Source organism: Nesoenas mayeri (assembly GCF_963082525.1).
Source record: "Nesoenas mayeri genome assembly, chromosome: 14".
Classification (NCBI taxonomy): domain Eukaryota; kingdom Metazoa; phylum Chordata; class Aves; order Columbiformes; family Columbidae; genus Nesoenas; species Nesoenas mayeri.
Genome location: NC_137556.1, coordinates 9,516,058 through 9,529,043, shown reverse-complemented (window position 1 = coordinate 9,529,043; position 12,986 = coordinate 9,516,058). Strand labels below are relative to the sequence as shown.

Below are 12,986 nucleotides of genomic sequence, written 5' to 3'. Positions count from 1 at the left end.
TTAGGCGCCAGGTCCCCAGTTTCGTAAAAACAACAGAGGGCAAGTGCCCGGCGGCGGGATCGCTGGAAATGGGGCACGGCGACCTCCGAACCAACAACCACCGCCCGCCCCATTTTGGCCTCGGGGCGACACTCCGCCCTGGGCGCGAAATGGCGCCCGCCATCACGTGCCGCCGCCTCCCCGGGTCCTCGCACGGCGCCTGCGCACTGGGGCGGTGGGGCCTGGCCGGGCGGGGCCGGCTCCTCCCCTCGGCGGGCGGCGGCGTCCCAGGGCGCTCGGCGGGCCGGGAGGCTTCACGGTGCTTCGCGGCGCCTCCCCCCGTGCTGCGCGGCTGGCCTCGGCCCTGCCACTGCGAGGGAGCCACGCTGAGGTGGCGGTGAGTAGTGGGGCGGCTTAGGAGGGGGGGTCACCAGCCTTAGCGCGTCGGGCGGGTGGTTGCGGAGAGGCCGCGGGGTCCCGGTGGCGGCCTGGAAGGGCGGTGCGGGGCCGGGCGGACGCGGTGCTTGGAGACCTGAATTCTTCCTGAGCGGTGGAAAGGCCTGGCCTAAGTGAGGCTCCTGCCTACGCGTGGTGTTCATAAACCCTCGGCCCGAGGGGAGGTGACCGCGGTGCGGGACCCGGCCGCGCTCCCTCCCCTCTGGGAGAGCTGCGGAGTGCGCCGCCGGGAAACGGGATGCCCTGGCCCGGGCTGCGATGGCTCAGAGCCGCCTTGTGCTGGATTTTCAGGTGAAACGGAGGCTTTAAAACCCCTGCGCGCAGGAAGGGGGATTTATCGGCGGGTTTGTCCCCTGTCGAAAGTCACCTGCTCGGCCCCACGCAGGGAAAATCGGCGGATGGGGACGGGGAGGGCGCTGGGGATACCCGGGAGCCGTGGGTTGAAAGAGAAGGGTTTTTCCAGCGAAAGGAGCTTAAATGGCTTGTTAAAGTCGGGTAGAAACATTCCTAGAGAAACCTGTGGAAATATTTTTTTTGTGCTGTATGATGTTTGGGTAAGCTCTCAAAAGAAGTCTTTTAAAGTTCTGTGGAGCTTCAGATGTGTCATTTAGTTAAACAAGGGGTCTAAAAGCTCTTCAGTAGAACATGAATAGCTACGTTTTGTCACCTAAATAACACTAAGTGGCACTGGGTGTGTATTTCTTCTGTTAAAACTAATGTAAGCATTAGTATGTTCAGCCGAATGCTGTTATTTTTAGGTTTCTGAGGTTTTGTCATGAATGTGTTAAAGATGTGACAAATCCCTTGAGAGAGAGGCTCAGAGGCTTAGTTGTGAGAAAAAGGAGGATTGATTTACAAAAAACCTAATCCTGTTCAGAAGTAAGAGTGCCACCCATTAAAAGATCGTCATGTCCTGAATGAAGAAAAGCTTAATCTTGGGCCTCATCATGCTGAAGGACCAAATCTTCTGAGAATTAATCTTAAAATGCATTTTTGATACATGTTTGGAAACATATTGGACAGTTGAATTTGAGGCTGTATGAACAGTTGCAGCAGCGCTGCCCTTCTTGGGTACTGTGTCTGCTGCTCCCGTTCCCCAGACACACTCTGAATTCCTTAACATTGACCTTGATACTGTCACTGAACTGTGATTTCTTAAAGACAATGCGATTAATGTGACAAGTATTTCAGCTGGTAAAGGCAGATCTGTAAACATTAATTTCCAAGTGATAGAAAGTTAAAGCTTAATTATTATGATGCCTGCCTGCTTTATCCCAGTGGATCTCCAAGCTTAGTTATTTGCAAAGCTTTTTTCCTCAGGAATTTTTTTCTGCTGGATTTGTTCTGGTTTGTATTTTTTTTTACTGCCTTTATTAGAAACCTGATTTTATGGTATTTTGTTGTATTAATTCCTGCAGAGCTGTGGTGTTGCGAACTGAAAGGGGAATATACAAACCAGAGGAAGCAGTCACTTCTTTATTGCTTGAATCTGTGATATGTTGGGTTATAGTCATAAAACTTCATTTTTGCAGCCATTTTTGTAGCCATTTCTATTAATGACACAGTATTTGCAATGTGGGATAAGCTACCTGGTATTAAGATCATGCCTTCAAGCTCCTTCACTAAAACAAGAAAATGTATAAATTTGTGTCAATGTATTTTCATATAATTTTTGCATGGGATGTAATATAAGGATTTTTTTTTTTTTAACTAATAAGGGTTTTTGTGGTGTTTTTTCTGGACAGGAGGGGAAAGCAGACAGATGCTTGTGAGTGCCCCATGGCTGCAGCTGCCTCAGCTCATTCATTTGTTGCCTATTGTAACTTGGAAGCATTCTTTAGGTGAGAAAGCCACTTCGCAATACATTGTGTCGTTTATAAACTTACACTTAACACACTTCTGTGTTGAATCTTTAAATGGCATCTCGGTGTTTAGCTCTCTCAGTTATTATGTTATTTATGTGCTTTGTTTACATGTGTCGTTACAAACCTGCCTTTTACAAGTTGCCTTTGACAGCACTTTTGCAAATGAATGTATGTGCCATGCAGAGTTAGCAAGGGACAGTCTGCTCACTTCACAGAAGAACATGTAATACTTGTAAACTAGCTGAAATACAAGGCCACCATAAATTACAGACTTCTTCAGATGCCATCTACGAACAGATTTGCTAGTGTAAATCAGCTTTCTAATTATAGACAAGCATGACTACGCAGCTTTTAAATTTTTTGATGTGTGAGCTGAGCAGCAATGTTACTTGCACAGATTTCAGCATTTAGGTTTGATTTTGCTTAGGAGATGGGGCAACTTCTCTTTTTGTATTTATAACTAACACATATTCTAAACCTATGTTAAACTTTACAACTATAAAACTTATATTGATTGGATAGTTTATCAAAATATGATTGTATGACCTGTGAGAATCTAAAGCTTTGTGTCTCCTATCTTTGAAAGACAAAAAAAAAGTTCCCCATTACAAGGTTTCTGAAGAATGTTGTTACTAATTGAATACAATACTTTGTAAACATCCTAAAGTTGTAATGTAGTTCAGTTTTTAAAACTACTTTTTATTTTCGAAAGTGTCGTAATTTAGTAAGATGTGTGTTGCTGTTCCTATAGCTTTTAGCTTACAACTAAACCATCTTCAAATAATGTAAAATAGGTCACTATAATTTGGAGGTTTGGGGTGTACTTTCTTATAGGAGACCAAGATATTCTTCAATACTAAGATACAGAGTAGTTTTTTGCATATTAGAATATGGGAGCATATTTGTACATCATTGCTGCCTTTTTTTCCAGATAGAGTTTAATTAGCCAAAGTAGTTAGTTTACTGTCAAGATTTTTGTGATGCATTAAGCATGCTTTTGGAGTAAAAGTGAATAATGCTTAAACCCAAGAGTCCTTACATTTTTTGACATTTTTTACATATTTTGACATTAGAATTCATATGTTCCAGTATAGCTGTTTTGATTTGTGTTGTTTTGGTATACAGTGAACTGGAAAAAAATCAATGCTTCTTATCCAGGTCTTGATTTCTCTAAGTAGTTTTCAAGAATCCAGAGGTGTATCTGTGTTGCATAAGAGTACTGTTGTGACTAAAACTGTAGATAATGCAAAAGCTAGGTCTGTGCCAACACTTAACACCATCCAATTAGTTGAATGATAGTTTTCAGATAACAACATTTGGTAAAACTAATTTGCTTGTCACATTCCACTTCCACATCTGACTTGTAGCACAGAGTGTACCATTAATCTCAGTCTTTGTTCCAAAACTGAGTTTAGTCCCTCCTGTGGGTCTCCCAGATGTTGCAGAACAGTTTTTCTTTGGTTGGTGGCTTTGCAGATCAGTTCATCTTGTGGGACCCGTCCCTGCCTTCTGGTTAAGGAATCCATGCGCACATACAGGATGACTCCACAGTGGGATGGATGTTCACATACCAGAAAGGTGCTGGTAACTTGACAGGAGCTTCCACATTCTTTGGAGGTATGTGTGCATGTAAACCTCTCACTGAATGCTACCTGCATTATATCACATGGAACTACAGTTAACTTCATTTGTGTTTTAAAATGTATACTGTTTATAGTTTAAGTATTTAGAACAAAATAAGCATTCGCATTCTCACAGCAAATATTAGGGCTTCATGTTTGGTAAAAACTTTGTGGTATATAACTGATGGAACCTTTTTCTGGTTTTGCATCCCACAGTGAGTAATGTAATTTTGCTAGATTTAAAGTGCTGCAATATAGAATACTAAAAGTAGAAGTTCTAGAGTTATCAAAGTGATGTAGCAACAAGAACAAGTTATAGCCATGTTGCATCAGCGAGAGTACTACGTACTCTGTGCACACCTCTTCATACATCTGGACTGGATATGCTGCATCTGGTCTATAGCATAGCCTATGGTTTTAAGGGAGTGGCCTTTCTGGTAGTTCTCAGATGCCAAAACTTTGTGGGAACTGAAACAGTATCTGTGAAGCTCAAGTTTCAAATAAGAAAGTGAAAATTTCCATTTTTTTTTGAGAAGCCTACATTTTGCTGAGATATTGCTGATTTGCATGAGAATAGCAAAAGTGTACAGAAGCATCACAGACAACAGCATTTTTTTTGTTGCATTTTTTTGTTCTGGACTTTAGTTTAAGACACTGCCAAATTTGTAACATCTCCCAAGGAGGTGGAAGGAAAAAAATTAAAAAGCAGGTATTTGACTCAAGCTGAACTTAGCAAGGGCATGAGCAACTGGAAGAGAGAGTTATGTAACAGTTAATTACTACATCAACACATAATGCTTTGGAACGCCTATTCATTGTGTGACTTAAAGCACTCAGAAGTCATAAAACGTGGTCACGTAGAAGATAATTTGATAAAGTAGTCCAGTAGCAAAATGTTTATTCATGCTGAGCTTGCATCATCATTACATTGGTAACTCTGTTGTAGTGTTTAGAAATACTACTTTGTTTTGGAGTGTATTGTTTTTCATTCTCTTTGTCTTTGCTTGCTAAGGCAAGGCACGTGTGTATTCAGGGAAGAAAAACTTCTGTTATTAAATATAATTTAAATAGTGTTACGAGCTTGTCCTTCTGCATACATCACCTGTCGCTATCGTAAGTGGAACTTTGAAGAGTGAAGATTTCTGAAGACTGCTAGAATGAATTCCTTGGTGGTTGAGATGACCTGTCAGGAGGACAAACAGTAGTGAAGCTGGTCATATGAACAGCTCTTGATTAATCGGCTAGGTGGTTCTTTCCCACTTCTCAAAGGATACACATGCTTTTCATAAAAATGTCAGGCACCTCAGCAGCCATACAGATCAGGTTTCATAAGTAGGGGAAAATGCCAGATAAATTTGTGATAGGATAGTCAGCATTTTGGCAGCTGTTTCTGGCTTTTGGTTTTGTATGTGTTGTTTTTTTTTTTATTGTTGATTCTCCTCCCATAATGAAGATACTATAGAAAATTTTCGATCCAGAGCAAGCATACTGTGAGGGTTGCTGTGGAAGATTGTTCAGTAAAAATAGATAGCACATTCTGTTTGTTCTTGAAGAATGCATGGTTGCTTTGAAAATTTCAGCTTCAGCCTGGATGGGAAGAGGTAAGGCCTGGCTGAACATCTGATTAATAGGAAATTTGAGAAGGGCCCTCATCCCACTGTAAAACAAAGTGGTATTTGAAAGAGTCAAGACAGTTGTTGAGAATTGACTGAATAACAGAATTCGTTCTAGAATGGACTTGAGTAGATCGCACTGCTTCAGCATGTGAAAGCAGAGCTTTTCCTTACACTGCTCTTTTCTGAACTCGGGCTCAAGTGGCAAATGTTCCTCAGTGAAGTAGATTCATGCAGTTTGCTGTGATCTAGGGTCACTGTCCTTTTCTCCTGCTGAAAAAAAACCAGCATGTGAACCTTACTCTGCCGTGTTTTGAAAAGTGGCCTCTGAAGCTTTTTGTTGTTAGTTGTACAAACATTTTTCTTCTGCCTGGCATGATTTAAAAAGGAAAATAAAAAGGCAAAGCAGTGGAGGAGGCAGGTAAAACTGACTTTTCTGAACACCTCTGTTCCAAGTTTGTCAGTGTTTAAAAAGTGAGTTTATGAATTGGGTTCTGTAGTTGATAAAATTATTTTAGAAATCATGGTCAGAGTCCATAGTTTGTCTGCTGAGTTTAAACATACACAATTTGCTACTGCTGAACTAAATTGCTGTTAAATGCATTTTTTTCCCCTGCAAAGTGCTCTACATACTATGAAGTATTAACACATGAAACTACAGCTGGTAAATTAACAAACGCAAGTTCTCCAGATTCAAATCAAGTTGTACAAAATAAAAGTTATCAAGAAACAAGTGTCTGCTAATGTCTGTGGAGTGGGTATTGACATATGGACATACCTTTTGTCATAGTAATGTGATATATTTAGATTTTACTAACTTGTCTCTTACTGTGCTTCCACTGCCTTGTCTCCCTTCCTCCCCTAATCTTTTATATTTTTCTAGAGACTTACTGTGAGACCATTCAGTTTAAATACATCGGATTGTTCCAGAACCTGAAACTTTCATGATGAAGAGAGCTAGGCAGAAAGCTGTGGTTGAAAATGAAGCTACTCAAACATCGCAGAAAAGCAAAAAACAAAAAACTTGTTCATATGGCTCAGTGTTTGGTGAATCTGCCTTGCACGCCTCAATGGACTGGGGAAGCCTTCCGCACCACGTTATTCTGCGTATCTTTCAGTTCCTGCCTTTAGTAGATCGAGCCAGGGCATCTTCAGTTTGTCGAAGGTGGAATGAAATTTTTCACATCCCAGACCTCTGGAGGAGATTTGAATTTGAACTTAACCAGCCAGCTACATCTTACTTGAAGTCTACACATCCTGATCTCATTCAGCAGATTATCAAGAGACACGCTGATCATCTGCAGTACGTCAGCTTCAAGGTAAATCTTGGATGAATGGAGGCTTATTTTGTCACGTTACTGTGCATAATGCGTGCAGCTTCTCTGTTGGGTGGCTCAAGTGTTTTTTCTGGGAAGTCTCATGTTTAAAAATGCAACTGCTGCAGCAGTTTATTTCCACACATGCACACGGTTTCCTTCCATTGTCTATGTTCTAATCTCTATGAAGTAAAGGAGGAGCTAACGTCACGCAGTGCAGTGCTGGAGATCGAATGATATGTTTTTAAAATATACAGAATGTGTAGTTTCTGTGAATCAACATGAGTGGCAATCTGAGTACTTCAGCAGATCATTGTGAAGATAAATATTTCTTATGTGTGGAAGCATTTGAGGAAATAAGTTTGTCTTCTGTGTAGAATTCACTTGCAAAATAGAGCTCTATAGTGAAGAGTGTCTGGAAATGTTAAACCTTGCTTTGACAAAGTATGAGTAAGGGAGAAAGATTCCGTGCCTGTATATTCAGGTGATTGACACATAAGGGCATAATTAAGTAACAGTAAATTTGATTTAAATGCGGGATATGTTTGTCTCAGGATTGCATACATTTTCACTTCTTTCATTTGAATACTTGGTACAGTTAACTCTGCTTATCTGAGAAGGTCATAGTTGGAATTTTAGGTGCTTTCTTCACTTTAAGCAGTCACTTCTCCATAAAGGAGGTCATAGTTCTATGCTGTGAAGGAAAAGCAGACGATTGCTATTAAAGCTAGGACAAAAATTGGAGGCTTTGTATTTTTTTTGTTTTTTCCAGCACTGATAGCAGTTTTACATTTGGAGATACCATGATTTGGTTGCAGAGCAGATTATGGATAATCAGTTATTAAATACCTGTAACTTCTGCACTTCATATAACTGATTATAATGAATTTGCATTTTAATGTCTTAATGCAACTTTTATGCTTTTGCAGCTACTCTTTTACCATCTCAGCTACTACAGAGGAGGAAGGTGAGATGAAATAGTGATTTGTCCAAAGTTAGTCATCAGGATTATAGATGAATTGAGAATCAGTTCATTATTCAAGATGGAAAGGTGTTGTCCCTGCAGGTAAAATGAATTAGTTTGATGGAGTATATCTAGGCTTTATCAAGTCTTTTTTCTGCTCTACGAGTCTAGAATTGGAATTTTTTAAATGGTGCATATGCACCACTGTCTGTTGTAACACGGGTACTGACAGGTTGTTTAGGAAGGCATGAAGTTATTTGAAGAGAAAGCTTAGCCTTAAGCTCTCTGTTCATATTAGAAATACCCAGCAGTCATACTTGGGAGAATTTTCTAGTTGTAGCATCCTGAACTCTTTCTTGTCTTGAAATTGATTAATGTTGCACTTTGTCCTTCTGGTAAATGCAGTCTGGTGCAGTACGGCTGAGTGGGTGTGGAACTTGCAGTCTTAGGTATCCATTATGCTGTTTCCTAAATAATAATAAAGAATTGACTTCCTTCTTTTTAAATTGCTTTTGTAGGTTGATAGTAGTACTGAGTCAGCAGAAGCAGCCTGTGACATCCTTTCTCAATTGGTGAACTGTTCTATCAAGACACTGGGTTTGATTTCTACAGCAAAACCAAGCTTCATGAATGTCTCTAAGGTGATTTTCTTACCAACTGTAACTAGAGTGGCTTAATTCACTTTTAAACCACTTTATTTTTTGTATTCTGCCGGTAATCGTTTGATGGTAATTTTTATGAAACAGTCTGTGTGTATTGGCATATCTTCTTTAATTTGTGTCATCCATTAGTATTAAGAAAAGAGTTAAACATTGATTCCATTCGGTAAATTTACTAGTATTGATGCTTTGTGGCATAGAGATACGGAATAATTTATAAAGCTTGAGTTTCCTCATTTCTAGATTAAAAGATACAATGACCATGTGCTGCAACGTATTGTTAAAATAGTTGTGAGATTATTTTTTTTCCTTTGACTCTATAGGTCACAGCAGAGTCACTTTCTGCAAAATAAAATAAGTGCTGTTTACTTTTCTCCACAGATAAATTCTCGATAATTCAATCACATCACTGTGTCCACTTATGCCTGTTTTATTGCAGTGAGAAGATAAATCAGGGTAGATGAGTTAACTACTGAGTGTAAAGTTGATTTTTGTCACATGCAGCAGCATATTTTAAACAGAGTTTTCCTATGTTCATGTTCAAATAAGCCTTTCTGTATTACACAAGAAAGGGGATGTCTAAAATGTGATTTTGTACTTTCTGTGCATGCAAAGCCTGAGGTTTAGATGCTGAAGTTCTGCCTATCTTTTCATAAGTTGTTTGTTTTATTTTTTTTCCCTCCATTTTCTCTGAACAGGCTCATTTTGCTTCAGCACTGACAGTAGTTTTTGTAAACTCCAAGTCATTATCATCAATCAAGGTAGATGACACACCACTTGATGATCCTTCCTTGAAGGTTCTTGTTGCGAACAATAGTGATACTCTAAAACTGCTAAAAATGAGCAGCTGTCCTCACGTATCACCTGCTGGTGAGTAGTGGTTGTATATGAAAAATCTAGCAGTGAAGTATCATAAAACAGTAGTCAAGGCTTAGTTTGAAACAAGTTATTCATAAAACTTTTCAGAGTCTCTTAGCAGAGTCCTTTTATTGACTTAGTTTTGGCTTTAGAGAATTGGAAAGGGAAGAAGAATGTCTTTGTTACTGAATGAGTTGGATTAATGAAGGTGGAGCTGCTCTTGCTTGGCTGCATCTTCTAGAATCCTGCGGCATTTTTTATGTTCGTGTCTGCTGCGTCAGTACCTCTGATAGGCCTTGAGGACGAAAAGCCTCCAAAATTACTGCAAGTCTTCAACCTGTATTCCAAGGACTTGATGTTCATTGCCAGTTCTGTGTAAGGATAACCACATATGTGCTGTTCAGTGTGTGCAGCTCTGTAAATTTAATTAACTGGCATTCTGTGGGAACACACAGGCAAAATCCCAGAGCTGTGAATCAACTACTGGTTCATGGAATAAAGGAGATAAATGCAGTTGTCAGTAATTGTTTCACAAGGTGCTGTGAGTTGAACTTACTGAGTAGAAGTACTAATACTTCAAAGTTATATTAAAAAAACCACATGGAGTGTGTACAGATTGCAAGATCTGATAGTGTAAGACTGAGAATCTTTCAGTGCTGTAGTGCCCTCGTGTGTCTAGATCTGGTAGTATGAACTTGCTCATTTTAGTCCATGCTGGTGAAGGGCTCTCTCCCTTCAAAATACAGGCTTGCCGGAAAGTTCAGAGGACTTTTGGGTCCCTTCTCACTTACCTTTCTCCTGAAACCCTGGTGCTAGGGAAGGGGAATCCTGCTCTGGTCAGCTTCCTAAATTCTTTTACAGAGTCTACAAAAGGTTGTTGAATCCATGTAGTTCATATTCTAACAGATTACAAGCAGTTATGTTGCTTATGTCTTAATTCAGGGAAGGATCTGCTGTAGCATAGCTCTGAAACTGGGCTGCTGGTGGTCATTTAAATACAATGCTTAGATCAGTGCTGAAGGAAGGAGTGTTAGGAAAACGACCAGTGGCAACTTCAGCTGAATCTTACCTGATTTCAGTTGCCTCTTCAAAGCTGAGCAAATTCTACACAGGGAAGGGCAAAGAGGGAGAAAGTGTGCAAATCCAAGATGAATAAAAGATGAATGCAACTAGTTAAGACTGACTGCTTCTACTAATAAGTGTTTGTGGCCAGAACCCCATAAAAAGATGTGGATAGCTAGAACTTTGTCATATTTCATGGTTTTTGGATATAGGCATGAATACTCAAAACAATAGAATTAGTACTTGCTTGAGCTTTACAGCAAACAACTGTGCTGACATTCCGTTTTCATTTTGCAGAGTAACTTTTTCTTTGTTCCTCAGGAATTCTTTGTGTTGCTGACCAGTGTCATGGACTGAAGGAGCTGGCTTTGAATTACTACATATTAAGTGATGAACTGCTTCTGGCTCTTTCAAGTGAAAAACATGTTGATCTTGAACACCTTCGCATAGATGTTGTGAGTGAAAATCCTGGACAAGTTGAATTTCACACTATTAAAAAGCAAAGCTGGGATGCTCTTGTTAAACACTCCCCCAAAGTCAACATCGTGATGTATTTCTTCTTATATGAAGAAGAATTTGATGCTTTCTTCAGAGAGGAAACCCCTGTTACACACCTTTACTTTGGTCGTGCAGTAAGCAAAGCAATGTTGGGTCGGATTGGCATGAATTGCCCAAGGTTAATTGAGTTGGTTGTGTGTGCTAATGGACTTCAACCTTTAGATGACGAACTTATTCGGATCGCGGAGCGCTGTAAGAACTTAACAGCAATGGGACTTGGTGAATGTGAAGTAACTTGCAGAGGTTTTATTGAATTTGTAAAGATGTGTGGAGGCAGGCTTACCCAGCTTTCGATAATGGAGGAGGTACTGATTCCAGATAATGATTACAGCCTAGATCGACTTCATTTGGAAGTCTCCAAACACCTTGGAAGAATGTGGTTTCCTGATATGATGCCAACATGGTAAAGTCTCTACATTTGTAGGTGAACTGGTAGAATCAGGGTGTTGCTTTCTATGCAAATAAAGAATTAAAAAAATTAAATGTGGAAACATATTTCCAGATTTGAGTTTTTCTACCTTGAAAACCTCTAGTAGTTTAACAGCATAACATTCTAGAATATTAGCAGTATATTGGAATAGGAAGTATTTTAGCTGTACTTAACACTTCTGAAAGTGTGTCTGTGGTTTACAGGTGCTTCAAACTTCAGTGAACTTGGGCTTCTCTGAGCTTCAGTTTAAATGTTCCATTCACGTCAAAGATTTCTCTTTTTTCATATTTTTGTATGTAGTCGGAAGAGGTCTAGAGAAACTTGTTTTATTTAGGAAATGTAACTTTATGGGCAGCTGGGTACATCTTGGAGCTATTTTTCAAAATATTTGTGTTATAGGTGTAAAAACTTGTACATTAAAATACTTACTCTAGCCCAGATTACTCAGATATAATCTAGCTTGAACTCATGCCAGTATATTAAAATGTTGTGGTAAATAAGCTTATTCTTATAAAAAACTTTACAATTTTAAATTGCACATTAAATAATTTTGTCAGATTAGCTAAACTGTAGACACTGCATTGTGCAGTATGTTGTTTTTCTGTCCTATGCATTCAATGGATGGGAAAGAAATCCTGTTATAATTGATGAATTTAAAAGTTTGGCTCTAGATCAATTGGTTGGGTGAATGACAAAGCACTTTGGAAACTGCCGGAGTACAAGGAATAGCTTCTGTGTTTGCAAGAGTTCAAGTCTGTGATAACAAAGATTGATGTCTGAATGCTGTTCTGTGCTCTTGTTATGAAGAGACAAGAAGGATCTTGTAAATATAGCTATTGAGAAGGAAGGATCAAATGGAACACAGTTGTATTTGATCACTTTCTATCTGGAATCAAGGATTTAAAACGCTTAAAGAAAATATTTGCCAGTTAGAGGCCCAAATGGCCTGTAGTAATCTTGCCTGTATCTCACAGAACTGTGCTGTAAGCCCTGACTTCTAGAGTCCAGGTTGCTGGAGGTGATCCTGAAATTTTTAATTCAGGACTGTTTAATACTTGTTGCTATTAATTGGGTTTTTAGAGAGATAATTTTATTTTTTTATTTTCTTTAAAGGGGAAAGGAATGGTGGGTTGATGTGAATTAAAGTCTGTATTTTTGTGTTGACATTTTTGCGTACTGTAAACTGGGATGCGTTGTATACAAATTTTGCTGTAATTATTTTCATCCTGTAGTTCTATCTTTCTATTTATAATGAGAAGTCTACATTTGATTTGCTGGTGGTATTTGTCACTGCAGATAACATGTCAGTTTCTTCCACACTTCCACATCTTTATTACAAAAATAACAGCTAAAGGCTTAAACCAGCATTATCTTGGGCAGACTGGTTCCCAGTTGCAGGCTAAAGGATTTAAGATACCATATAATGCATGTCTGAAACAGTAATGCGTTATTGCCTGTTATGCAAGCTCTTGCTTCCATAATCAAGGAGATTATAATTGTCCTTTCAACAAAAGACTAAAATACTTCTAAACAGTATTTGATTTAAGATGTGTGATTTGCTTTGAATGTAAATATAATAAAGTGATCTCATACAGGCACTGATA

General features: G+C 39.3%; 1 protein-coding gene across 2 annotated transcripts; it reads left to right on the top strand.

The window, feature by feature from the left end:
• The first annotated feature begins 239 nt into the window (after nt 1-239).
• On the top strand, nt 240-12,978 carry LOC308045971 (F-box/LRR-repeat protein 21-like). 2 transcript variants are annotated; one of them, XM_080353552.1, is made up of 8 exons: nt 240-376; nt 2,181-2,276; nt 3,777-3,917; nt 6,419-6,854; nt 8,334-8,456; nt 9,173-9,344; nt 10,716-11,355; nt 11,568-12,978. In XM_080353552.1, the coding sequence occupies exons 4-8, from the start codon at nt 6,480-6,482 to the stop codon at nt 11,602-11,604; spliced, it is 1,347 nt and encodes a 448-aa protein (XP_080209678.1). In that variant the 5' UTR covers nt 240-376; nt 2,181-2,276; nt 3,777-3,917; nt 6,419-6,479; the 3' UTR covers nt 11,605-12,978. The 2 variants fall into 2 exon arrangements, with proteins under 2 accessions (XP_080209678.1, XP_080209679.1); XM_080353553.1 differs by having other exon boundaries at nt 10,716-12,978.
• The last annotated feature ends 8 nt before the right edge of the window (nt 12,979-12,986 follow it).

What these genes read in the sequence shown, in the direction of transcription:
- LOC308045971 (XM_080353552.1), top strand. Translation starts at nt 6,480, where the DNA reads ATGATGAAGAGAGCTAGGCAGAAAGCTGTGGTTGAAAATGAAGCTACT. An exon ending in TGCAGTACGTCAGCTTCAAG is followed by an intron (nt 6,855 to 8,333) that starts GTAAATCTTGGA and finishes TTGCTTTTGTAG; the next exon opens with GTTGATAGTAGTACTGAGTC. An exon ending in TCCTCACGTATCACCTGCTG is followed by an intron (nt 9,345 to 10,715) that starts GTGAGTAGTGGT and finishes TTTGTTCCTCAG; the next exon opens with GAATTCTTTGTGTTGCTGAC.